The sequence below is a fragment of the Phaethon lepturus genome, unplaced genomic scaffold (assembly GCF_000687285.1).
Source record: "Phaethon lepturus isolate BGI_N335 unplaced genomic scaffold, ASM68728v1 scaffold21111, whole genome shotgun sequence".
NCBI lineage: Eukaryota > Metazoa > Chordata > Aves > Phaethontiformes > Phaethontidae > Phaethon > Phaethon lepturus.
In genome coordinates this window covers 57187-85047 of record NW_010520155.1, presented here as the reverse complement: position 1 = coordinate 85047, position 27861 = coordinate 57187, and the positions used below count along the sequence as shown (strand labels likewise).

At 46.1% G+C, this 27861-nt stretch overlaps 1 protein-coding gene across 1 annotated transcript in view; it reads left to right on the top strand.

Moving 5' to 3' along the window:
- The window catches only part of SLC4A4 (solute carrier family 4 (sodium bicarbonate cotransporter), member 4), a 123323-nt gene that overhangs the window by 41118 nt on the left and 54344 nt on the right, over window positions 1–27861 (top strand). The window contains exon 4 of the mRNA XM_010297313.1: window positions 26609–26744. Within this exon, the coding sequence (XP_010295615.1) occupies window positions 26609–26744 (136 nt within the window). The remainder of the gene's footprint in view (window positions 1–26608; window positions 26745–27861) is intronic.

Below are 27861 nucleotides of genomic sequence, written 5' to 3'. Positions count from 1 at the left end.
GGAATGCTGTGTAGTACTTCATCTCACAAATGTGTAAACGCTCCATTGATACATGCTTATATTGACTATTTCTGAGCCCTTGGTAATGACTATTTTACAACTTTTGGATTGTGAGACTGAGACTGACCAGAAAAGGCGTTTGTATTTCTTTTCACTCATTTTCTTTACATGGAGAGATTCAGTATTTACTCTTGGGTTACTCTGAAATTTGGAGGCTTCCGAACTTGATTTCCGCTTTGGCTGGAGCCTGCTGGTCTTTGGCACATTTCGGAAATAAGTATTTTGATTTGCTCTGAGGTTTCATCCGGAAACGAGGTCTCGAGGGGAGAGCTTGGAAGCCCTGAGGGTTGGGGTTACCTCTGTTCTCAGGGAAGTCGGCGGCGAGAGTCTGAGCGACCGCAGAAATCAAGTCACCTGCTCAATGACTTGACTCAAGACTTAACGCTTACCGTCATCACTTGCTCTTTTGGTTGAACTGCCAGTACAAAAATCAGTATGTTTTTGCTTTTCACTAGTGTTAACAGATGTTGCATTTTAATGACCTAAGTTTTTCTACTTGTGCAATATTTATTAGCAACTCTAGCTTTTTCGACGTGTTTAAAGCTCCTTCTGCTTTTCATGGCAAGCAATTTTTTTTTTAAGTCCTTTTTGATGAGAATAACATTTATGAACTGTTTTGTGCGTTCAAAAATGGCGACTGTTAAGTCTGAGATCACAGCATGTGTAGCCACAGGCTTCGCCTTTGATTATCTTCTGTAATTTTTTACATCTTTTTTGACTGTGGGTCTTTGTGGGTCAGGCGTATGGTATTTATTGCAAGCGGTTTCGCTTGCTGCCTGTACTTGTCTGAAGTGGTGGTGACGCTGTGCTTTTTTTGCAAGCATTTTAACTCGGTGCTCATAAGAAATGGAAAGACAGAAGGTTTTTGCCTCGTCAGCTTTCGTTCGGACATGGCACGTGTAGGAGCCGCTGCTGTCAATGACTCGTTTCTGGCAGGGATTGATCGTTTGGACGCTGCTACCACCGTAGCTTCAGGTTGTAAGAGGAGAGGCCCTAGGTACAATTAAGAGAGCTTGAGACCTTTGTATGGGTGTAGGACAGCGTCAGGGGGTCTTCGGTGCGCTGTCAGATGCCCTTGATGTCGAGATGATGGTATCAGTGAAGGAACATCCTCCCGAGAGATTTGTGCAAGAAGGGGTGCTGGTGGCTCCTGCCTTTCTTTCCATTATAAATGTGGATTCTGCAGGTGGTCCATCTGCTGCGGACGTCGGCACGTGCCTTTGGGGAAAAAGCAGAGAAGTAGTGCACCTACCGAGGGTCTCAAGAGGGACTTGTGGTCTCTCTTGGGTTAGTCTGTGCGAGGGACGAAGAGGAGATGGCAGTTGTGTGGGGGTAGCCAAAGCCCTGCCTGTTAGCAAGGGAGATAGGCTGTTCTAGCAGGCAGCGAGCAGCACTGTGTTTGACAAATGGTATCTTGGAGACAAAAATGCTAACGCTAGTATTTCTGAACTTGGGAACTATCCCAGAAATAAGTCAGCATGCACGCTGTTCATGCGCTTATCAAAGAGGGTTATCTGCCTGCTTCAGGTTTTGCACTGAGAAGTGTGTTACTTCTTATAAAAAAAACACGTTTAAACCCAGGATCTATCTATGCCACGAGAAGCAAGAAAATTGGAACGTTAAGTCCTCTTTCGTAACTTCTCTGAAGACCAGACCGCATTTACGATGACTTGTTGGGGGGAAGCGGTGCTGTCTTTCACCAGGCACACAGAATCTGCATGGTCCCAGGTTTTCCAAGACCTGCTTGTGGATTTATCTGTAGGCACGTGGAAATTAATCAGCGTTACGTATACGCTTTCCAGGCAGCGTGCTTGCAATTCATTTTCATGCTGCTCCGATGTATGTATGCGTTTTTGATTAATCTGTTTTCTGCTCTTAGGCAGTCATTTGCAGAGCGCAATTCTAGGCTTTACTTTTTTTATTCCTTTTTTCCTTTGTGGTGGTGGTGGTGTTTTTTTTAATATCTCTGTGATTCCTTCTGGTGAGGGAAAGTATTCATTGCATGGGCTGGAGGTGTGATCAGTACCAGAGTAGCTTCACGTGGGTCTCCTGTGTTGGGCCATCGAAGCCTTTAGCTCTAGCTAAGTTCGTTTCGAGCCAAACGTGGTATTGCTGTAGGCATGTTGCTCTTGCAGTCACTGACAGCTTCATTCTCAAGCCGACTGGGATGAGCCAGGACAGTACCAGGGGTATCTGGTGGCCTCCCCGAGGTCCCAGGGCCATGGCAGACATGATGAGCCAGAGGGTCCCTCTTGGACATCTGGCAGGGGATTCTGAGCTGTCTTCTGCCGACACGTGGAGAGCTCGGTGGAGCTTGTCCAAGTCGAACCGCAGCAGTGGGTTTCTCTGTCCTGGCACTGGAAAGGCAGGGCCTGTTCAAAGCCCACACGGCCAAGACAGCACTTGGTGCAGAAGAGAAGATGCCCTGCTCTTGGAAGCCCACAGCTTCAGAAACTTAAGGTCAGTGCTTCACTTGTTGTAAAAACATGCTCCTCGGATGAAATCTGGTGTGACATTTTTTCGAGTAATGTGGGTTTGGTGTCCTTCATTTAGGAAGAACAGACAGCAAGAGGAAGAGTAAATGTTTTGCAAGAAATACTTTGCTTCCTATCAAGGTCACGTATTTTCTTTCAGTTATGCAAAGCATGCGCTTAAAATGGGAATGTCTAGTTGAGGACAGCTTTCAAATGCAGTAATCTTAGGAAAGAAATCCTTGAGGTTTATTGCTCACAATTTCCTGTCTCTCTGGGGGATAAAAAACAGACATGTTTTGAAGAAAAGCTTTTTTCTTTTTTTTTTATCTAGACGAGGTCCTCCTTTGTGTGTGAACCCTCAGTGAATTGAGCCATCCCCGTCTTTGACGTGATGTTGGTAGCAGGCACTTGACTTCAACTCAAAATCGAGCAGAAGAACCTGGGCTGTGGTTGAGGGAAAGGGTATCTGAAAGAGCTGTGCACTTCTGTGGCTTCTCGACTGCCACAAAGTTGAGGAACACCTGGAAAAGAGCTTACGATTTTTTTTTCTGCGTGTTTTCTTCTTTAATGCATTTGATGGAAACAGGTAGCAAAGAGGCCCTGCCTGTTTCCTCTGAAGTTACTTTTCCATGTGATGGAGTTGTCCTTAGGATGATGGGTAAGGCCGGGATATTGAAAAGTGCACAGTGTTCGTATTGCAGCCCACGGGTGGAAGAGGTGCCGGCAGAATCCAGGCGCAGCAGTTAATGCACAGCAGATTGCTGGCAGGTTTATTTTATTATCTTTTTTTCCCTTATTATTTTCCTGAGTTTGCTGCTGCGTGCAATCCATTTAGGAAAAACTCAGGGGAAGAAAACAGATTGCTGGTGATGCGTGAGCACATGTGCTGTCCTCCTTTTGACTTCACATATGCTACTGTGTCCCTCAAGGTTTCAAAATTCTTTGAACCCTTCTTTTAAAAACTGAAGGCGACAAGGAATTGGTAACATTTTTTCTGCACAGATGAGCGCAGCCCTTTGCAGGGGATGATTTTCAAGTTAACAGCCTAGGCTTCTTTTTCAGTAACTCCTGTAGCAAGGGTCTCCCCAGGTGGCTTGTGGCACCGACCCGCTGTTCTTTGCTCGCTCCGAAATAAATGAAGCACCCAAACGAGTTCATTTTCCTTTTTCAAAACTTCTTTGGCGTAAGTGACATAGCAAGGTGCGATGACCCCTGGAAAGGGGATTTCAGTGGCACGTATTCATGTTGCTCTTAACTGTATCCTTGGCAAGGTTTGCCCAGCACTTTGTTGTCGAGGACTGGGGAAATGAGGAGATTCCTCTCTCTGTGCAGCGGCTTGCTTTTACATATAGCTTTAAGCAAATACTTTGAACTGGGGGGCAGGGGGAGGTGGGGAATTTCATTTCCCTGAAAATCAACTGCATATTTCTTAACATAATTTTCCTGTCTCTTTTTCAAAGTGCAATAGGCTTTAAGCCAAGCCTTTTAAAAAATAAAAAAAATCCCTTCTCTGTGTGTGTATCTGCATACACAAATAAAACTGTTAAAATTCTGCAATCTGAAATGGCTGAGATGGATCCATGTGTGTCTTGGCACGTGTATTACACATTGTCAGTGAATTCCTTTCCACTCTGCAGCTTCACTGCTGCCCCTCGCTTGCAGACCGCTCCTTCCTGCCTCAGTTGGGCTAATGTTTCTTTTTACCTGGAGCCATGAAAATGTGCGTCTCGCTCTGGAGAAGATGCTTCTGGAGAAGTCAGTAGCTGAAGTAATGTATGAGACAGTTCATCAGGGAGCCTGGTTTGCCTTCAAAAAAAAAAAAAAAATTTGGTGTCATCAGTGATTTGAATCAGCGAGTAGGAAACTTTAATTTAAGAATGGATTTTAATCTGGCTATATACTTTTCATGATTTCCTAAAGGGAAGCCAATTCTCGGTGATTGATTTGATGTTGATATTTCTTTCATGCTGGATCTATCATTCCTTTTTGGCAGCCAAGTCACACTTAGAAATCTTTGTTCAAATTCTGTAACGTGATCTACAGTCATTCAGCATCTTAATTTTTGTGCATTAGAAAGTAGTAACTAATGCATTTTTTATTTACTAGAGGCAGAACACAAACACCTAAATTTAGGCATCTTGTGTGGGTGTCAGCATACGGTACAGGCATTTAGAAATTGCCGTTATGGTCACTGGAGATGTGGTTAACTTGCAGAGTCAGGTCTGGGGAGTGATTCAGCAGACCCTGAAGCAGACACCTTCTGGCTACTCAGCCAAATTCCTCGCTTAACCCGGCGTTGACTCTCCTAGGAGCTTGCACGCTCCGCGTGCACGCAAACGCTACTTGTAGACGTCCAAGTTGAGGTGGTCATGCTGTTACCCAGCCGGAGAATGAGAGGATTACCGTTTTATATAGCCTTTGTCACAATGTGCGTGAATGGAAATGGAAATTCAGTTGAAACCATACAAGGGGCAGGCCGCCACTATTTGTGTTGGTGCAACTACTTGACGGTTTTGGTGTTTGGGTTTTTTTTCCCAGGTTGAAGTCCCTTTAGGAATCAAGGGCAGTACTATCTGAGCTAATGATCTAGTGGATTTCCCCATGCTCCTTAGATCTCATCTTCCTACCCCTTCTTTTTAGCTCAGAATTGAGAAGAAATAAACAACCTCTCTTGTTTTGTCACCTCCCATTTAATTTCTTTAACAAGTTAAATGACTTAATAAGGTAAACTGTCAGTAATATTCTTTCTGCACTATAGAAGATACTGCTGTCAAAAACTAGTTTAGCACATTTGCATAGTCTTGGCTGAGATTGTTAGTTAAGTGATTCTTGCTTGGATTAAGCAATTTGACTTATCCTACTCTTTGGACTCAAACGTGCACTTTCTGCTCTTTCTTCAGCGCTCTCCTACTAGTTCTCATATTCTCAGTAGGCTGCGGTACAGTTCAGGTCTTTATCTCATTTGTTAGTTTTTAAATCAGTTTATTAAGTCTTTAAAAGCAAATGATTGGGCAAAAATATTAACAAAATCTGTATTGTTGTCTTGAAGAAGTCATGATTTGGTGCTCTAGTCCTGTGGCATAGCAAGTGACTTTCCAAGGTAACTAAAGGGTGCGTAGTCCTTGGGAAGTCAGCGGAGAAACGCCTGGTCTCTGTAGTGAAAGTGGGAGTGCGTCGTGGCTGCAGAGGTTCCCCCCTTTCTTCGGGCTTGACAGGAGTCCCCAGAGTTGGCCTTTGGTGGTCTGATCGTGCAGCCCTCGTAATGGATCTTTTCCAACCTACTGGAGTTGAATTCTTGTTGTGTGAGGGTCCGCTGCTTTTATCACTTCCGAGGTGCAAACTTTCTTGCCTACCCTGTTGCCAAATGGAATATGAAAAAGAATAACCTGCCTGGCATGTCTTCAGAGGAGGAGATCCTGTACGAAGACTGTTGTTCTCCAGGGGTTTCCTACAGTTCTTTGAAACAAAAGGGGAAGGTCAGAAGTCTAGCAAGCTTTTCAGTGCTGCGAAAACCGCTTCAGTTTTTCATACCTGTCCCTAAAATCGCATGTTCTGCTTGAAACTATAATTAACAAATTGACAAATAGATAAATAACGAGTCACTTTTTTACCAACAAGCTCTAGGACACTGACAAACAAAACAATCAAAAAGATTTTAAAAATTGCACCTTCTTCCCCCTTCCCTCTGTACATTCCACTTCTGCTCACCCTTAGCTCGAAAGGAGATGAGTTCATTTTGGGCCCTGTGCTGAAGCATATTCCAGGCGAGAGAAAAGGATCAGCACACCACGGCTCTGTACTAGGCAATGTAATCTGCTGGGGAGGACGCTGCAGTGGAGTCAGGCGAGCCAAGTTGCATTTTTGGCTGCCCGTCACTAATCCTCTGGGTGATCTTGGCCCGTTTAACTCTCCCGTCGTCTGCTTCCTTCCAAAATTGTGTGTTAATCACAACTCTGTGAAAGAACAGGCTGGCCTTCTCCAGAGCTTCACCAACATCTCCCTTTTTTTCAGCCCTCTGGTTGATTTTACTATATGCGTTAAGTGGCCGTGATGTAAAGATCCTTGAAAAAGCTACTTGGATTTCGCACTATTTTATTTTTAACGCAGGGCTTAGAAGCGTATGCTGACTTGCGCTGTAGAACTTGCACTGCTGCAGTCAGCAAATGCAGCGTCAGCTCCGAGGAAATGAGAGAGAAACGGTGAATCTTGTGAGTACGGGCCTGAAGAAAGTAGGAACTGTCTGGTGCTGCGAGCTGCTGTATTAGCAGCTATGGGCAAGAGCTTAAGGGAGGACAGCTACGGTGAAGTATGAGATGAATTGGTAGGATTGAGATCATCTGAATCTTAAAAATTAGCCCGTATGCAAATTAGAGATGTTTCAAAAGCCAGTTCTGTTGAGGCAAGCTGGAATGAACGTGTGGAGTTGTCATCTGTACAAAGCCACAACTGCTGGAGGCTGGGACGGGGGGTTGAAGGAACGGACAGCCTAATTGGGTTTTGTGGGAGGGAGAGTCGCCCCCATGTGAAAACAGGAGCTGGTTTTGCTTCCTTTCATCTGCGTGTGTGTATCAACAGTGTAATTACTGCCGAAAAGGACTAAGGTTCTCTACTTTTCTGGCTTGAAAAGCAGCGGGCGCTGACATCTTGCGCGGGCTCCTGGGATGCTGCGGCCACTGGTCCGTGCTCGCCGGGCACGCGCAGGCGTCCGCACGTCACGCGCCGCAGGGAGGAAACGTGCGCAGCATTACGTGAGCCGGGTGCTGCCCTGGCCGTGGTCGCTGTCTACAGGCAGAGTCTCTATTAATAGAGCTAAGAACCAGATGATGCTTGGTGTTATGTGAGTGCTGACTCTGGAGATTACAGGGGAGGTGTTCTGAGGTATCGGGCAATCAACCCTACGGGATGTGCGTGTTTGCAAGAGAGCTGGGCTTTCAAATACTGTAGTCTTGAAACTGAAAGATGCGTTAACGTGAAAACGTACATGAATATGATGGAGAGAGTTCGCTTTTGACATACGAGCTAATTAAACTCATTTCTGGGTAGCGCAGAGCTTACGTGTGCACTTGTTGTGTAGTTGCTACTTCTCAATATTTTATTACACGCCTGGTTTGGGGACTTGGGGACTTGCTGATATTAGTCAGGCACATTGAAGCATAAACCCAGCACATCAGAACTTGTTTCCCGTGGAGGCTGGTAGTGCGTGCTGTCAGTACCAGTATGTTTCTAATGGCGGTACGAGTCATTGGCTCAGCCTCTCACCTGGTCTGCGCTCTTAGGGATGCTGTAATCCCAAAAAAGTCCAATGGAAAGGTTGCCAGAGTTCTGTTTTTAAGCATTCCTTTCTGATAACGCTTTATTGCTGCTGTAAGGTAGAGAAAGTGGATGCTGTCGGTCTCATCTATGTGGACTTCTAAAGCCATTATTGATGACTTAAGTTCACTGACCGCTTGAGTTTTCATAGTGTAAATTTATGGACAGTACGAAAAAAAATTTTGAAGGGCACACTTGGCTCTTTCCCTCCCCACAAGTTACGTGGTGCCTGGTTTTAGAGCTGTAAAGCAAGCTGAATGAAAGCAGCCAGTTTTAAACTATTTGGGACTCGGGCAACTGAAGCAATTGCCACACAGAGGGCAGAACGTAAATGCTATAGGTAATTACAAGTAGGTACACCCATACTTACTACTGCATTTTTTTTCCGTGACACCCAAATCGTATTCTGACAGATCCAGGAAATTCTCCAAATTCATAGCATCCAACGAACTGTGACTTGCTAGTGCAATACGCCTCTGTGAATGGGGAAACCTTGGAGTCAGTTACTTGTAGGGCCGTTGAAGATAAGCTCAACAGGGCCATAAATTCATAGCAAAGGCAATCTGAATATTGAAGCAGTTGGGTAGTAGATTACTTGCATCTTAGCCACCTATACATTAAACATAACAGTAAAACAGTGTCTTAACTCTTTTCTTATCATTGTGCGATAGCACGTAAACAGTTAAAACGGAGAACCTAAGGTCCTTGCTTGTGTCTGCCAAAACATAATCGTTAGGACTTGAGTTTTCCATTTAGGTATCTACCCTGACCTCACATTTCTTCTGGGGAAGGGAAGAGGAGGAAGGAAAGCAGGGATAAGTTTCTGTTTAAAATTCTAGACAAGGTTTCAGAGAACCTAAGGAAAAAAAAATTCTCGTGATCCTCGTCTCTGGAAACTAGATCCCACCTGTCTTTTACATCAGAAACACATTTACACTTGAAAAGAAAACAGTTGGCTATGCCTGCCAGTCATTGCCCAGATGAAAATTTGTCCAGACTACCCAGAAGCCTAAGCTTTGTGAAAGCCTCCTTGCACATATGCAGTGGAAAGGCCTTTGAATTTCGTGGCTGAAGCCTCTCTTGTCTTTTGATCTTCCCTGGGAGCGGCTCAGCCTGCATCCCAAGTCCTGATCCACGTTAGGGACTCGCCTCAAGGTTTCCTGCTCCCAGCCTGAGCATGAGGAGCGGGTCTTGAATAGAACTTGCGCTGGACGTAGGACAACTACGTCATTGTGATCTTTGTGCACGCCGCTGGGATATGAACAAGAAAGTAATGAACCAAGCAATAAGGTGGAATTAGGTTTTGGCTGGACAGAAGAGGGCAGTCCTGAAACTTAGCCCGCATTGGCTGCGTCCGTGCAGGTGTAGTACTCTTAGGAGAGCTGCAAGTGAAAACCGTCGTCTCGCCGAAACACAGAGATCCTCAGAAGGTTGCGCATTGATGGGACCGGAGGAGACGAGCATGAGCTGCTCCAGGGGAAACTCCGTCTGGGTACAAGTAAAATATTCTTCACCGTGAGAGCAAACGTCGACGTGAGAAGTGGTGCAATTTCCTTCACTGGAAAACGTTCAAGATTCGGCATGACGGGGCCCTGGGTAGCTCATTGAAGGCACTGCTTTCAACACCAAGTTGGGGGAGAGGATTTCCAGTGGCTTCTTCCGACCTAGACTTGTGTGTAATTTTGTGGTCTGCAGGTGAAAATCTGGAAGAGGAGGAGTTGACTAGTGATTTACGACAGACATGCTATTGTTGTGAGCAATGAAAGGTGTTTCCTTGTTACAGTGTCTGTGCTGTGCTAGATGTATTTTTTTTTTCTTCACCAAGACCTTAGCCTCTTAATTTTGTGCTATAGGGAGTTTTCAGTGAAATGTGTATTTTCCCTTCAGTCTCGCATTGTATGCCTGTAGTTGGGTTCAGAGGTGCAAATGTCTAGTTTCTGGGTGTCTGCTTTGTCACAAAGCATAAGTATTTCCAATTTAGAAACTCCTTTGTTTTGTGCAAAGAAAGGTGTGGCTAGATAGGCTAGTTGTGCTACTCCTTGATTTAAAAGGTTGAGTTTTAGTATCTCTGACAGCATTTTTTCCAGGGGAATGATACAATTTTTAAGAAAAGGATTTTCCAACATTTGCCTTTGACTCTTTGAACTGTGCGATGATTTCAAGGGTGGCAGAAATTGGCCAAAACTGACGGCTCTTCAAAAATCTCACCAAATCTGCTCGTGGACTGTGTTTAGATACAGATGTTGTCTGCACACAAAAGATCTTGTGGCCAGTGTGGTGGCTAAAACAAGGTTTCTGAGTAGCTGGTGGTAACTTCATGGTGGTAGTAGGGCCATCAACGGAAACTCGTATAAAGCATTTTTTGGAGAGCTCTTAGCTTACCAGCAGCAGCGTTTTTGTAAAAAAGATTTGCATCGCTAGCTGAAATGGCTCATCGGTGGCTCTGTACTCGAGAAACAGGCCTGGGGAGCTGTATTGAACGCAGTTGCATGGTACTTGGCTACTGGTGGTGAGAATTCCTTCCTGACCAGGCTGCGACCTGAGGCTTTTATCTGGAACTCAGCCTTCTGGGGGACATCCCTCCCCTGCTCTTGCGGAAGCGTCTCCTTCACTTGGTGCTCTCCAGCAGTACTCGCCGGATTGACCTTCCTGAGCCAAGACAGCAGCGTGGGAGGTGTCAGCCACAGTGTTTGGTCCAGCATTTTCATGAACCTGAAGAAAAGAAAGTTGCTTGGGTGCTTGCATTTCCATGTCCTTAAGAGCCTATAGGTAGCTGGACGTTGTCTTTTAATGGCATCCTATCCGTTCCCATCTTTTGCAGTCGTAGGTATTGCCCATCTGAGCAATGTGCTGTTTATCGTCATTGTTCCAGCACCTTCAGCTTTTCTCTCTGCCACCATCTGATCTTGAACGTAAAGCTTCTACGCCTGCTATTCCTGTAGATTCCCTTTGGAAAGGCCAGTGTAGCCTATTAAGGAAAACGTCAAATTACTTCAGGGTCACATTTCACTGGCAATAACTTGACAAGCACGACTTGGACTCCCCGTATTGCCATCTAGCTGGAAAGTTTGTCCGTGCCTCGTTAGCTTACCTTACAGCAGTGTTCTGCTCGCTTTGACCCCTGTGGGAAGTTAGCATGTGGGGAGGTCGCAGGTCCATGTGTTGGATAGTTCGGGATGTCTTTGGCCATAATGTTGTTTTCTTCGCTGTCATCGCAGATATAATCTGTTGTTAATCCCCCAAGTCTAAACCTGTGACTCCCCAGAGGACCTGAAGCCTTTTGTTGATTTTGATTTGCACCCTTATTACAGACAAATTAATGTACATGAGTGACAGCACGCCAACGAGAGACGAGAAGAAAATGAGTAATTAACATATATTGGGTATTACTGATTGCTTTTATGATTATCTGGATTTTCAAGGTATTAGCTGGAAAAATAACTCCTAATCCCTTATTAAAGATAAAAGGCAAGTCATTAAAAGTAGAAGGTTGTTTGCAGTCCTGAGAAGCAGTGGAAATATGTCTTGGCTTCAGCAGCGAACTAACCTTGAAAGCCCGTAATTCCAAGTTACTCAGCTTAGTTGTTCTCCTCGGCGAGGGAATTTCTGAAGTTTCCCATGTGCTGGGAGGTGGAGGGGGATGCGAGACAAAGCGACCCTTGTCATACGAGCGGCATGCTTGGCACCGGGCCAGGGTCCTTTGAATATCGGTATTAACTGAGCCCTGCCCAGCTGCCGGGCTGTGAACTTTCCACAGCGCCGTCCGAGGTCGCTTAACTGCGTGGCGTGCTTCGGCTGGGCGGCTGGTGACTTAAACCTCGCGTTCCTGTTGGGGGGCACATCTCCTGTGGGAAGCTCCCATCGCGCCTCGACTCCTTCCTGCCTTCCCGACAGCAGCGCCTGCCCTCCCCGTGGTGGCCATCTAACTGGTTGTGTGGCCGCCTAACTGGTTTGGTGGCCGTTTGGCTGGTTTCGCGGCCGTTCGCTAAGCTGAAGCGGCAAAACGGACTGGTCCGACTGCAGACCGCTGATCCCGGCGGGGACGGGGGGACGAGTGGCTGAAGCGCTGGGAGCAAAAAAGCATTCAAGAAGGGGTCAGAAGGAAAGCAGCAGCACCCCTTGTTGAGTTAGGACGATTAATCATTTGCAGAAACTTGCCACTCACTAGGACTTTATTAATAATCAAGTATTTAAAAAACCCCCACCAAGTACATTCCTTATTTCTGGGTAATGAAAATCGAGTGACAGTAAAATTACAAGGTTTTTAAGTTCCCGTCTTTTAACAGTTCAATGTTTCAACACATTGTGTTTATATACTTCTACTATACTTTCAAAAAGCAATTTAAAATGCAGTGGGACCAATTAAAAAGAAATAAAGATAGCATTTAACGACTCTGAGGAGATCAGTACTCGTAAAGCGATTTATATTTGAGGAAATGCTGTTTTGATGGAGTATGTTTTGGAAAACACTGCTCATTTCTGGTTTGCGCTTTCCATCCCAAGTTGTTGAAAAGATTATTACTCGTACCTGGCTGATTTGTTCTCTCCCCCCCGCCTCGTTGGTTGGTTGTTTTTTTTTAAAGTCCTGAACACCGGTTAAGGCCAACTGTACTACTGGGTGCTCAGTGCTTTTGGAGATGAGGCCACCTTTTCTGTGCTTGAAGAGGGATTTAAAAAGGTACAGGTAGAGCTTGACTCCATGTTGAGTTGGTCAAGGTCGATTCCCTGAAGGCAGGGGAAGCAGTGGTGGTGTGGAGTTGTTGTGCTGTTTTCCTCTGGTGGGTCTCGAAGGACAGCACGTGGAGTCAGACCGCTTAGTCTGGGACACCCCTTGGTGTTCCCGAATAGTGAGTTAGCATAGAGGCTCCTGGGGAAAAAAAAAATCTTTCTTGGAGTTAAGCATGTAAAAACTCCAGTCGAGAGGTACCTGATAAAGGTTACTTCAATTCTGAATAAGAATGTCCATGCACGAAACTGATGTGATTTCTCTAATGCGTTTGAAACCCAGGCCTCCCGTAAGTTGGTTTTAACTGCTTCTGGTGTCTCCATTTAGCCTACTTAAGTACGTCTGTGCAGCATGCAGAGTAATTTGGGTGTGGACTCCTGAACGAAATGTTTTGGGCTGCCACAGGACACATGGTTAGTAATAGCTCCACCTTACTAAAATCCAAAGAAGTTGGAGCTGCGGCGCTTGGTGAGGAGCAGCCGTGGGAATGCTTTGCACGGAAGAGACAGCAAATGAATTTTTCAAGGTGGATGCATTTTGTTGCAAATGCTTCTAATATACAGAGTTGGCTTTCTGCTACTTTAGTTTCTGATCTGAACTTCCAAACATGATGCCAAGCAGATCATTAAAACCAGCATGGGGTTTCCAGTCTCTCTTCATTACTAGAAGTTGTTCTGAAAGCCTGGCAAAGCTCTCACGTTTTGGGCAGCAGATGTGATGACCGGAGTGGAGATTAGCTATATGTGGAGTTCGCTAATGGAGTAGAATAAATTGGGTTGGAAGGCACCTATGGAGGTCATCTGGTCCAAACCTCTGCTCAAAGCAGGGCCAACTTGGTAATTGCGTTATTAATGTTGGTTTCTAAGTTATGATACCATGTCCAAAGCTGTCTTTCTTTAGATAGAAGGTGCAGGTGGAATAAAGACCCAAGGAGGCACACTGATTCCCCCCCCCCCCAATCATTCTGATCTCTTTGGATGCGTTTGGGCTGACAGTGCTCAGGACAGAGAATACTTAAGATGTCCCGGGCTCCCTTTTGGCACAGGCGCTACAAAATTATTCGTGCCACAATATGGTATTGGGATGTGGCCTGGGTATGCTATAATCAAGAAACTGGGAAATGTGGGTGCTTGATTTTGCTCATCTAGGGATGGCTCAGAGAAACATCCCACTGGATCCTCCCTGCATTCCTTGTTCCATCCATTTTGACTGAAGTGTGTTTAAAAATGTCAGTGTTCCCTGTTACGTTCTTCATGCCAAGCACAAGGAATTGCATCTTCACTCTCTCTCTTCTCCGGTGGTTTCATCTTCACTTCACAGGTACATGCTGTAAGCCATGAAGTCAGTAAATGAGTGCCGTTGTATCCTCCTTCTAGGTAGAACCAAGGAGACGACGTGATCCTATAAAATAACTATTCACTCATGGCTTGCCCGCTTTGGGACTAAACATGGGGTTGACCAGTAGGAAGGTCAATGCTTATGCAAAAATCACCCCTCCATGCATTTTGCTAATTACAAGCAGCCATTCGGTTCAGTCCAAGCCATCCTTAAACTGACCTCCTACTTGTTTTTTCCTCCCAAATGTCTAATAATTAACAAGCTACTTAATGCACGACAAAAGACCAATTAACCCTAAAGCATTTAGTGAACTGCATGTAAATTAGTTGTAAAATGTTGCTGTAAACATTAAATGTTAGGCAATTACATAAACCAATAATTGCTAAAGTTGCATTTAGGAGCTTAAAGGAAAGAAAAAAAAAAATCTGCCTAAATTGCACTTCGGTTCCGAGAACTCTGCTAATGGTTTTGTTTTTAACTACAGCAGCCCTGGCCTGTGTAAGCCCAAACAGGCTGTGGCAGCTCAGATTCGCCGTGTTTTCAGCAGTGGAAGAAAAATAAAGGCAGGCTAACCTTGTGCGCTTTTTGAAACCACGGTGTGGTTGAACAGCGGTAGAAAACCTCCAAAGGGCAGTACCCGGAATCTAGAAAGAAATGGAAATCAGATAAAATAATTTGTTTCTTTCTGCTGCGGTAGGTGGTATCCCGGGGTAAAGTGTGTTAAATTAGTTGGGTACCAATTCATGCTGATTTCGTGAATTGATTATTTGTTTTCTTTGGTTTCAGGCTGTACAAAATGTTCCAGACCTCACTAAAACCCCGGGGCTGGGCAAGGTCTTGTGAGGTGCAAGCGCAAGGGGTCTTGGCCACTTACCGCTGTTGAGTTCACCTGTATCTTTTCTTGCTCTTTCTGTAGACACCTTCATGTCCGAGCTGCCTCGCATGTTAGCCTTTGAAAAAGGTTGTGTCTTTCCACCCACCTATGTGGTGAAGTTGCACACCAAGAAAACGGTTTGCTTTTCTGCAAAATCTTTAATCCTCTTAATTGGCTTTCTCACTCCGAGGTGGTCCAGTTCACCCACCGGTTCCCAAGCTCCTGCTGCTAATGTTCTTAAACAATTAATTTTCCTTGTACGCCGTGTGTACTTATTCTCCGGTTTTTGGTTGAGTCTTCCTTATATTTCGTGTTTGCTAATTTTGCTTTGCACCTAGGCTTGTGTTGGACTAAGATGTTCCTAAATGATATAGTGAAGTGAGGCTTTGCCTCCTTATTCTGAATATTTGTGCTTCCTTAATGCTTTTGAGCCTCTTTGTTGTTTCGGTAAAAGCGTATCTCTGTGTGGATCACTTTGCGTTCCAGAAGTAGTCTCCAAATGTGTCTCTAGATACCAAATTTCTCATTTTTCGGTGAAAAAAAAGTGCGGTTTGTTTGAACTAGCTTTCTTCCTTCCTCAGTTTTGGCAGTGTCCTTTTCCTGAGTGTTGATCTTAATCACAGTACAGTCACTCACTGAAAGCTGGCCTATGCATAGTTTTACTTTATAAATACGTTCGATAACAGTGTATTATTTTTCTTACACGCTATTTTACTACTATAGATCCTGGTTGAATTCCTTTCCCAAAAGTGGAAATTTTTTATACTTTATATTTGGTTGATTGAATTACAGACATTTGCTTAAAGCAGTAAAGCTACTTTCCAGTATAGGTGAGTCCTCAGCAAACCCATGGAAGCTATTGTCTTGCCTGAGTCAGTTTTCCTTCTTGCACTTTGGAGTCTGATAAGAATAGCTCTTTCCTCTCCTGTGCAGTAGATGCCGAGGTCAGCCGCAAAATCTGGCCAGTTAACTTGCAGCCAAGGAAGAGTATATGTTGCTAGCCTGACATCGCTTTTCATGAACATTTCATTGGCCTTCTCTTGATTTTTTTTTTTTAATTTTTTTTTTTTCTCCAAACTTCTTCTATCTCAACTTGTTTCCCTTTCTCCAGCATTTGGTTTTGCTGCTGAGATTTGCTAAAATGCCCGCTGCGTGATACCATGCCAGCTTACCTTCCTTCCTCTCGCTCATGAGACATTGTTTGCCATTTGGGACCTTACGTAAAAACGGCTCAAAATAGGGACGTACGCGCCCCTCTCGTCAGCGGTTGATCTGACTGTGCAACCTTCCAAGCTCACCGTGCGAGGAGTACTTAGCAACTGAGTTGTTCTTACAGGGAGGGATGGGTTTGCAGGTGTTGGTCTGTCTGGGTTCTGCTTCCGAGTAGTAGGGCACATCCGAAGGCGCAGACCTTCGGGCAGAACTCGTCTGTGAACCGACGAGCCTGTTTTTTTCCAGCATAATGATGTTCCGAGGAGGTTTAGTGCTCATGTAGGAGGTGGGGGCTGAGTCTGTGAGGCTAAGAGTAAAAAAGGAGGCAGAAGCCTGAACTCTCTTTGCTGTTGCAAGGGGAAACCGGTGCAGAGCAAGAGCTGCAGAAATGTCACCAGGCTTTTGAGAACAAGTTGAATCAGGAGTTTCTTTCAGGGAAGCCAGTTGGAAGGAGTGTGCTGCTGGCAGCCTGGAGCCACTCCGAGCCTGAAGTTAAGGGTGGTTAATTTTTAAAGGCAGGAACGAAACTGGTTATTGTGTCTGTATCTCAATAGGGCCTTTCTGCTGCTGAAATACCATTGCAAGAGCCCTTTTCTGAATTGTTCTGACTCGGAGAGAAGAAGAAAATGCCCTCAGAGAAGTGATTTATCCACCAAAAGCTTTGCCTTGCCACACTACTAACGGATGGTGACAGTTTCACCAGGATGATCATAACAGGTCTGGGTTGCCAGGAGAGGGAAGTGCTGAGGACAGGCTTTTATCAGGGTTTAAAGTAGGGAATAAATGCAGTCCCCCAAAGTGCAGGTCTGAAGAGGTGGATCTACTCGATCGAACTCACTTTGCTGCAGCAGGGAAGTATGAGGAAAACCGACATCCTAAGATGAAGCTAACTGGTTTTGTAACAAACAGCCCTGTCAGGCCAAATCGTGCGGCTCTCTGCGTCAATGAAAGCATTGTCTGAATTCTCACGCTGGCTTTGCAGCTTTTTAGATAAGTGGCTGTTAACCTTTAAGAGCCAGAAGGGTGGTTTGTCACTGAATGGAGTTTTTCAGAAGGTGATGGGAAAAAAAGAAAAGCTGGGCTTTTTCAAAGCACCTCCAAGGAACTTGGCACCTTACTCCTGCTGATATCCAAGACGCGGTGGCCTCCTCAATACAGCCAACGCATAGCCCTCTGTCACACGGAGAAAGAGAGAGCCTTCCACATCCACTACCAGCTCCGGTGAAGTTTTAGTTGTATCAGTAACAGACACCTCCTCGTGTTTGTTTGGTCTTCGTTTTCCCCTCTGTCAGCCGCTGCAGTGCCTCTTTTTGCTGTACTTGATTCAACCCGAGCGGGAGAGCTGTATTCATTGCTCTTCGAAACGATGCCCGGTAATGAACACCGCCTTTGAGTATCGATCCTTGAGATAGTTTTCCACTCGGCAGTGAAAAGAAGATCACATTCCGGATGCCGGAGAAGTATTTGTCAGCCTTGGAAATGAGATTCACCTTGGTAGGGTTTCTCTTGTTAGCTCTTCGGCCGGGTTGGCGGTACCCAGCTTTGCTCTCTGACCCCCGGCCCTCCGTCCTGCCGCTTCCACCTGATGAAACCACTCGGACGGGACTCAGCCGTCGACACCCATTTCGTAAATAATGTCCTGTGTGCAAGGCAACGGAAAAGTCAGACCTAATTTGTTTCTCTCTGCCTCCTTCCTCTCCCCCGGCGGCAACTGGTGCTGTCGAGCCTGTGGTTGATGGGAGCCTGGTGGCATCTCTGTCCTCCGTGGCGTTTGAAGCGGGGCAGGCGATCATGAAGAAAAACCAACCTGCCGAACCCGCTCAGCGCGTGTATTTTGCTCTCCTACGCCAGTTGGTCTCCTTCAACGGTTGTAAGGGATAATAATGCGCTTTTCTCTCTGTGCCTGATATTTTGGCAACGTTTAAAACAGCGGGGGCAGAACGAAAAGAGCTGAAAGCAAAAAGTGTTGGATGCCAGAGACATTCAGTACTCCTGGACATACTGCCTGGCAACAGAGATGGGCTCCGTTTCAGCGGGGGATGCTGGCTGAAAAGCACGTGGGACAAAGCCCTCGGCACACACTGAAGCTGCAGGAATAAAAAAAAAAAAAGAATAATAATTAAAAAAAAATCGTCGCACGCTTGCGCTTGGCTTCCTTCCTCCGCGGGTCGGTCCTCTTCCGTTCTGAAGAAGACTTCTAGAAGCGCTGAAACGATCAGAGCTGATGTGGAGATTGATTGAATGGGACAAACAGACAATGATGAAACCCTGCTTGTGAGGAGAGCTTAATAGGCATAAAATTGCCTATTGTAGCTGGAGGGCTGGCTTTAAAGCGCAGAGAGGGAAGGGAAGTTTCTTCTTGTCACTGCGTGGAAGCTTAAATTCAGAAAAAGAGCCCAGAGTTGTTATAGCTGTGTCCTTAAAAATGTCACTGTACTCTCACCGTTACCTAAAAAAGGGGGCACAGGTGGTGAACGGCATTAGTAGTTTGGCAGGAGGGCTTGTAGCTGATGCCGGGAAATGACAATGCTTACTCAGGGGCTGCGTCACATCAAAGCAGCTTTATAATTGTCTTTGGGGGAGCCGTGTTACGGTGTGGAAAAGGAAGACAGTATCTTTTTTCCCTCGCCAGAAGAAGAGGGATCTTCTCTTGCGCTAGCCCATGCTGAGCAGTTGCTCCGTGTCCACCGTCTGCTGGTGAAGCCCGTGGAAGCACGGGGGGAGTTGTGCATGTTGGCTAATGCGATTAAGACACTAGAACAGGGTCCCAGCAGGATTCCAGGGAGGTAAACAGCACACCTCTCTGCGAGAGACTGTGAAAGCCATACTGCTTTAAAAAGGACAACAGAGAAAAGCCAAAGAAAAAAATCCTGAGAATTAGGGAGCAATTTTTGAACTTTGGTATGTATGGCAGCCACTGTCCTGCTGAAGGGTTTAACTGGAGACTTGACTGGTACTCAAGTCCAAGGGAGGTGCGATGCCAGACAGCATCCCATACCTGTGTGACACTGGGCAACAATACAAAGCTCAGAAAAAAGCCAGGCTCTCTCGAGATGCTGCTTTTTCTTTATTAAAGTCTTTTTGGCAACTGCTCAGTAATAGCTCCTTAAAAAAGTGCTGCTGTAGCAGCTTCACACAACTTGAAGTAAAATGGCTGACCTCCAGGACTAGTCAAAAAAATACAGTTGTTATCCGTATTTTGTAGTGAGCTGCTTGTTACGTGGCTTATATCACGCCAGGGCTTATACACAGTATGCTTTTATTACAGGGCACAGAAGCACGGGCTAGTTGTTTAGGAAGAATAAGTGTCAGAGGCATCACTGCCTTTGTAATTAAAAATGGCACTCGCTGAATCTAGAAAATGGGAAAAAAAAAAAAAAAAAAAGACAGAGAAAGGAATTTCCTGGGTTTCTAGCAGTTTGGTAGCTAGTCACTCCTGGTTGGCATCGAGCTACAGCATCCCCGCGGAGAATCGCGTGGTCCGCATATGCCCCGTTCCGCGCCCTTGAGATCAGTGGAACCTTGCAACGCTTTGAGCAGGCAGAGACTCGTGCTGTTAATACATTAAATATTCAGGCTGACTCAACTTGCTAATTGTGCATCAGTGGAGGCTATCAATAATGCATTTGATTTGGGATACACAGCTACCTCTGCTCCTGAATTGTTGCAGAGATATTACTGGTATTGTCTGCAGCTAAAAAAAAGGTCAATTTTTGAAGACAGTTATTGACAGTCTCTCTGGAGTTGGAACAATGTTGGGAAAAGTTCATAATTCGACTGGAGTTAGAGCATGCAATGGTCTCCCTAACATAACTGTGTGGTGGCAATGAGCAGTCTGTTGGCTTTTCTAGGCAGTGCCTTTTATGTTAAGGCTGACCGACTTCTTCATTAGGAGATGCTGGTTTTGTTTAAAAGGTTGCCAGACCGACTGTCCACATTGCACACCTCGTCCATGTGAGCTGTGTGCTACAGACGAGTTATTCCGAGGCGTTTTTGGAAGAAGGGTCTTTTTCGTGTCCCTGTATCTCCAAGGAATGTTTCAGTAAAGTATCTGTAGGAAAAACTTGTGTACAACAGCGCTGAAGACAAAGGGAGCTGAGAATGCTCAGCAAATCATTATGTAAAAGCTGCCATTCTTCTGGCACTTTAGAGAATATGTTATTAGTAAGCATTTGTCTAATACTGAAGATTTTTTGCAGATCAAAGACTTAATATATGCCACATGCTGCAGAGGAGCTTACAGCAGAACGTGTACAATCATGCAGTACAACAGTCCAGCAAAAAATGGATTATTCAGGAGGCAGTCAATGCTATTCTTTACGTGCTGGAAAGGGTCACAATCAAGGGATGGGGGATACTTGCTTCAAGATGGATCAAGCAGCTTGAATCGCATTCTCCGCTTCTTCACCCCGTAGTCATGCAAGAAACAGCCCGGGATGGGATCTGGGTAGCATGGCTGCTGCCGAGTTCAGCCTGTGGATGAGTGTAATCTGCCTTACAGGCAGCCAGCACCGAGTGCAGGATCTAAAAGTAATCGTTTTTCTCTGTAAGGAAAAAAGAAAAAAAAAAAAAAAAAAAGAAAGAAAATAGGAAATTCTCACGGTTGCTTAGAGTGATTAGCTGGAGAGTTGATCGTCCAGAGGTGGGTTCTGCGAGACGCTGGGGAGTCCCGATGTGCAGTCACTGAGCCACGTTTTCACGTGCAAGTGTTTCCGTAAAGCAGATGTCACGTGTAAAGCTTGGTGCGGTTGACTTCTTCAGCGGCGCTCAAGGATGCTTCTGCTTGATAGGGCCCTTGGGGAATCAGGAAATCGCTTCTCACCTGGGTTGCTCTGCAGAAGTTGGTATTACCCAATATGACCATTACCTCTTCCATAATGGAAGTAGCAGTTCTTACCCCTAAAGGTGCAAGAATAGCAGGGAGAGTCTGTGTGCCATGCTCTAACGGGAGCAGCGCTCCAGAAATGCTGAACGGCGCTGCTAGCAAACTGAGAGCGCGTCCTTCGCCTACCCCGTGGCCTTGGCTCAGCGCGTCACGTGCCGCACGCGAAGCGGTGAAGGTGTCCGAGACGATGACACTTGGTGACTCCTGGGTTTAGGTGTGAGTCCGTTTGGGTGAGTCTTTCAAGGACGCTGGTAAAACTGAAAGCCCTAAAAGCCTTCCCTGCGTGCTTTTAGGTGGTGCTCTTAAGTGTCTTCTCACGTTTGCACCGTCACATCTTACCCTGGTCTTGATTCAGAAGCTTTCCTCCGTAATTTTTGCCAAACCGAGTAACTGAGCTAGCTCTTGCCTGTACGATTCAAGCCGGGTTGGATGCAGAGTAAGAATCTCGCTGCGAAATCAAGATAGCGTGAATTTTGGTCTTATCGGCAATGTGTAATCAGGGCTGCTCCTGATGACATCCCTTGTTGTGAAAGGGGATCAAGGGGAGATAGTAAGTGTCCGCAGTCTGCCCTGCGGCTGGAAGTCGTACGAAGGGAGAATCAAAATTGAATCGAGTTGCAATATTGTTTTTTTCCAGTCTCCTGTTCTAGGAGTTTTGCACTGTCTGTGGTCTGCAGAGTGCCGAGGTTGCGTTTCACTGTGGGTCATCTGCGAGGCAGGAAGCCTGGCTAGAGATGGGGTGGCTGCTATCAGGGGGATTAGAATAGTGAAACTGCCTGGCTTGCTGCTCTCCTCGGCGATGCTGACTGGAGCATGGGCTTTCGTCATCAGTTACGCTTAGTGGAAACGTACCCCCGGGTAGTGCCTTGCCTTGCATCTAAAAACGGTCAAAGGCTGGGGCTTGTCCATGCAAGGAGGGTCAGGAAGATGAGTAGCAATTGATCAAAGGCGTAAATCATCAGAGAAATGATTAAACTGCGTAAGGTCTTGTATAGACACTAACACACAATTAAAATTGTTTTGGGTAATGGATTCATTTTGGAAGCGAAGTCAGCTGAACTAAAAAGAAAAGGACTTAAAATCTGATAAAAGTGTCTGCACAGGTGTTTCACTTAACTAGCTCGCTCTGACTTGACGTGGATTTGAACCGAGTTTTGGCTGAGCGAGGGCAAGCCCAGGAATTAAAGGGAGTATAATCATGTCCTATTTTAACAAGCGTATTTGGAAAGCACGTTTGACAAACAGCCCTGCTTGATAATGTTACCGCGGGCTTCGAGGGAGGATTGCGCCAGGTCTCTTGGGGATTTTTGTAGCTGCTGATGTACTTCACAGTAACGGAGAACTCTGCCTTAGATGGTCTCTTTGGCCTCGGGTGGAGGAAGCAGTTGACTGAGGTGCAGGTCCCGAGGGTGTTTCGAAGTGTCACTGGTAACAGCAAGCTGGAAAAGCAGGAGAAAAAACATGCTGGTTGACGGGACAAGAGGCTGTTTCACGTGTCCCTCAACACAAACGAGTCCCCCCGTCCCCCACCCCAGGGCGGCATCGTACACCTGGAGAGCCGGGCTCTAACCGCCTTCCACCCGCGAGAAGCGAGGCGCTGAAGCAGGAGGTGACTTTGGGATACTCGCCGATACCACGAGGGCCCCCCGGCATTTCCGTGCGCGGCAGGGAGCACCGCAGGCACCGCGTCTGCTCTTCCATCGTGCCGGACAGCGAGGGAGGGCTCCCCACCGGCGCCAGCCGTCGCAGGAGCGGGACCGACGTCGGGCTGGGAAGTTCAGCTGTGGCCGATTTGAGGCTGTCGTGCTAGAACGCGTCTCCCTCTCTTTCTGGGCTCCCTGAGATTTCTCTCCGTTGATGGAGATTGATTTTGCCTTTGGGAACCCGAGGGCATGAATTGTACTTGTAATTGGCCTGAACTGAACTAGGAGGAACTGCTGATGCCTTCATTCTCATCTGCAAGTGATGTATTTTATAAGCTGCCTCGTGGACTGCTTGTGACTGAACGCAAGAGCAGGGAAGAGAGAAGGGGGAGGGAAGAGGTGTCCCTTAGGGATGGCAATGCCTCTCTTTGAACGTTGCGTTGGAGCATTTTACCGTCTGCGATTAATACCTTAATTCCTCTCCCATTCAGGGGAAAGATATAATCCCAGCCCTCTCAATCTGCGGATTAGCGTTTCCTCTGCTACATGTGCCGGTCGATCGTCGCGTTGTTTTTTGAATGAGATAGCAAGGGAAATAATATTAAAAAGACTCGGCAGTAGCGGGAGGCGAAGAGGAAAAAAAATTTAAAAAGTCTTGGCCGGCAGCGGCAGCCGATGCTGTCGTTAATGGTGCTGGTTCCAGCAGCTCCGAAACTGGACGGGTTAGGTAGAAGCGAAGGTGATGGTCAAGGCTGGGTCAGACCGGCGGGGCTGGTGCTCAAAGGTCGCGCAGGGGGAGGGCTGCAGAGTTCACCCCCCAGGTTAATTGCTCTCCAGGTCTTAAGCCTGATACTCGGCTGTCGGCCCCGCGCTGAGCACACACTGTTCGCTCGGGAGATTAAGATGAAAATATGTTCTCCTCGCTAAAGAGAGCGCGTAAACAACCCAGAAACGGCCCATTAACCTACAAAATCGCAATAAAGAACATGTGGTAAAGCAAGCCATAGGAGACCTGTGACCCAGCAAATGCCTTAATTGGGTTTTGAACCTTATCGTCTGTGCTAAATGCAGCTAATGGGAAATTAGCAAAAACTAAAGAAAGAAGAAAAGAAGGAAGGGGTGACGTGTGATGCATGCCCAGGTTTGGTGGGAGCATCTCTGGAATTCCTCTCACGATGTAGTTCAGTGAGAAAAATGTCAGGGGTGGTTGTGGAATTATCGTGTTATGGGATCGAGTGTCAGGCTAATGCTTCCATGTAATAAACCCGCTTCAAAATGACTGAAAAGAGATAGTTTTCCCATTGACTGCAACCGATGCCGTCAGCAGCTCGAGAAGCTCTCCATCACTTCTCTTGCAGGCTGTTCCACGCACCAGCCACCAGCTGTGCTCCACGTTGCTTGTTGAAGCGATAGGATGTAAATTTATTTTACTGCTTTTCTAGCTGTGATTTTTAAATTCTGTTCAGAATATAAGAGTACCTTGAGATTCATTAGTGCACATGGAAGGGGAAGGTGATGGATCATGCATGTTACGGGTACCCTGCAGGCAGGTCTTGCTCTTCATCTGGAGGATGACTGCAGAGTTCAGACACCACCAGCCATGATCTGTAGTTGTCCACCTTAAATTCCCCAGGCCCCTTTCCACCGCTGCGAAACCACCGAACGGCTGGAGAGTGGCAACCGCTTGATGGTGGCATTCTTCGGCTAAACTCAAACCGATCAAGGGAAGATGAGACAGTCGATCATGGAAATCTGCGGGCTCATGCAATAAGCTGTTTTGTGTCATTTTGGCCAGGCATCGTCTTTGAATTCTCTATGTTTAAAGGCCTTACCTGAATCTTTGGCCTCTATTTGCATAGCTGGTGTGTCCTGTGTACACCTAAAGCGATCTCTGCCCCGAAGCACCTGCGAGAAAGGGAACCCTGCCTCCGGAGGCTCGGGTGCGTTGGTTTCAGCACAAGCTCCTGGCACCAGCGGTTGCCTGGGGCTCACCGTATAAAGATGGGCTGAAGTGTTGTGCCTGATGGTGTTTTTAGAATAGGGTAATCTTAATTATTTATACTAACGTTTGTTTTAAACGTGTTTTAAGATGCAGGTTTTTAGTCCAAATGGCTTTCATAATTGCAAGGAGGACTTTCGTGCATAAGGTTACGTGTTTGCAGATGTGTTTTGGAACCCGTCTGCAAAGTGCGTCTGCTCCATCCAAGTCAAATAATCAACTAGTCGTTATGCACCTCGCGGTTTCTGAGAAATAGATCTGAGAAAAAAGAGAAATTCTGGAGGAACTAATGGTTATATAAAAGTGCTAATTACCAAGAGGGTCAATTACTGTTAGGTCTATGTCGGAAGGTTGCTGCAGCACGTGTTCCGAGACAGTCGTGGTCAAGGTAACTGTGATAATGAAACGGTGCCCTTGAAACGATGAGCTCGGGAAAGGAGGGGTGATGCGCAGTTCATGATTTGCGTTGGGGATCGGTAGGGGCTGTGCTCCACAGCGCTGCAGAGAAGAATGGTAGGGACCACATCTTGGGCACACGTGGCTCCTCTAGAAAGAATTAAAGGCAAAAGACTGGTAGATCCTGGGGTGCCCAACAACCTATAGTCTCGACACCGTCCTGGCCCGCATGCTGCGGGGTTTCCGGATGCGTGGCTCCCTGTGTTGTTACCCCTTCTACCTGGGCTGCAGAGCCGGTGCGGGGCAATGTCCTTGGTCGCCCAAGGAATTGCAAGGGACTTTGTGACTGCAAATATACTTTCAATAGAAAAGGAATCTGTTTTATCTTATGAAAGCATCATCATGATGATGATCTGATGAAGAAATGCATTTGCCCCACCCTTTGCAGAGTAATTGAAGAAGAAAGCTTTAAAAGTTTCTTCTTTTTTTGAAAAAAAAAAAAAAAGGCAGGAAAGAGCATGGTTCTTACTGATTGCTTTTTTCACATTGCTAATTGAGACCTTGTTTACCTTGGAAAAAGTCGATGGTGATTGGACACCTGGTGTGATTAATTATTTTGCAACAGACAGACAGCTGATCTTTTCAAAAGAAAGGAGTTTTTAGCAGAAGGTTCAAAGTTCATAGTCTGCTGTTTAACTCTAATGCTAATAAACATTCAGCAGAAAGGATGTCTGTCTTAAAATTTCACATGATCACACCTTCATTTTAAGGTGATACGGTCAGAAAACAACTGTAGACCCCAAGAAGTCCTCCAGCAAGGCGTCTCTCGTGGCATGAGCTTCAGTTGCCTTTGGGGGATGCCCTGAGGTCTTGGGATGTGGACAGTGATGTTCTCAGATTTTACTTTTGAATCGCGCATGTTTCTTAACCAGGAAGGGGTTTCTGCTAATTTTTCTTGAGCTAACGATGCAAATGAACTTTGCTGCGCTATCGAAAGAGCACGTGTTGAACATAGCTTCCTTTACCTAAATGGGCGCTTTTCTCCCAATGGGAACAGCTGTTTTTTTCCGGTGCATTGGTGCCTGACTAAATGCGTTGGGTCGCATTCTTCATGTATAGATGAGACAACCTTTCTGTTAAATATTCCTGTGTTTTCCAGCAGTAGGGCTGGGGAGGTTACAGCCTGCCTTGCAGGCCAATGGGAGCCCGAGCCTTGTTGGCAGGGAGGGGAAAGCCAGCCATGGGATGCTGTCACAGCAAGCCCCAAAATAGTTTGGTTGGAACTGGTTTTACGTCATATAAAAAAGGGGGCGAAGGATCTCAGCTGATCAGAGCACGAAAGGTCCTTGGGCACGCACCATAGAGCATATTGGTTTTGAGCTTGATAGTGCTTTTTTTACAAGGGCTGCAAATTGCTGTAACATAGTTAAGGACTGTAGGAAGAGGCAAGTTTTCCTGAACTTTACTCCCAGCTTGAACTTTTAAGAAGTTAACTGAGAGGCAAGGAAGGGGAGAGAGGCAGATTAGACGTACCCTCGCTCACGCCCCTCCGTCCGCAGTGACTAGGATGTCCAATGGAAGAGACAGCCTGGAGAAACAGCTGAACGGCTTTGGGGAGAAGGGGAAGGAGAGAAGCCGCACGTCCCTGGTCATCTCTCAGGCCGTTAACCGCAGTATTTTCACTTCTGCAGTCTCCCCCGCTGCCGAACGCATCCGCTTCATCCTCGGAGAGGAAGATGACAGCCCGGCGCCTCCGCAGCTCTTCACGGAGCTGGATGAACTTCTGGCCGTCGACGGACAAGAGATGGAATGGAAGGAGACTGCAAGGTGGGTTGGTTTTCCGTTACCCCGAAAGGGAAGGGCAGCTGCACAGGGCCGCTGCGGGAAATACCTTTTTAACATTCAATGAGGGTAATATCTGTGCTACAGGATTGCTTGGGGAATCCACAGAAAGGAGCCTGTATAGTTCAAATTACCTTTCTTTTGATAAATGAGAGAATTCAAGGATTTGTTTCAATATTCCCTTCAAATAAAATCTAGAGGGAAATAGAGTGCCAGGTTTATATTTGAATTGTTTGCCTATGGAGAGCCAGCAGACAGATGGGCTTATTAGTGCTTTGCAAAGAATGACAGTGTCTTGGCCGGAGTCGTCCGAAATCGATGCCCGAATAAAGTTTCTGCAGGCGTGTCAAAACTACTTCGGTTCTGTTGCCCAAAAGTAGATTTGAGCCTGACCCCACGCCCACCACAACTTGGGAGATTTTGACTGTGTCCCTCTCCTAGGGAGTTACTGATGAAATTCATCTTAAATAGGCAAAATACCTAAAGGTTTTTTTCTTCTGAGGAAATTATTCAAGGTGTGTGTTAAATGCTGGATTGGGTTGCCTGCTTTGAGTTTCTTGGTGGGGTTCTCTGCCTGTTTCTTTGATGATGATGTTGGTTTGGTCAAAAAAACATGCCAAAACCATGGTCAAAAAAACATGAGAAAAAAAATTGGTGTGTATTTTTGATCTGGTAGATACAAATTACATACAGTTTATTTACTGTTATTTATTAGTTTATTATACAGTTTCTGAACAGCACCAAAAGAGCCATTGGATTGGATTCGTGATCTACAGGCTGCTGTTTAGCCTCTAGTCTTATAAAGTTTTGATTTTTTTATGCAGCAAAAATATTTTTCTTGGGTTTGCCTTAAGAGGTAAACCCCTAATTGCAGTCTGGTTGCTGCGAAGGCCCGAAACGTCCCACTAGAAAGAGGTGCTCACCCAGCCAGAGCAGTCCGGGGCTCTACCTTCCCTGTTCCCAATCCCCCTCGCTTAACTTGGGGCTTTTCTTTTTCCTTTATTGTGGCTGGGCTAAGCTCTTTCCCCACCTTCCAGTCTTAAGGGCACCTACTGTGTTCATCGTTAGCCCATGTTGTTTGGTTACCTTAATCTTCTTTACC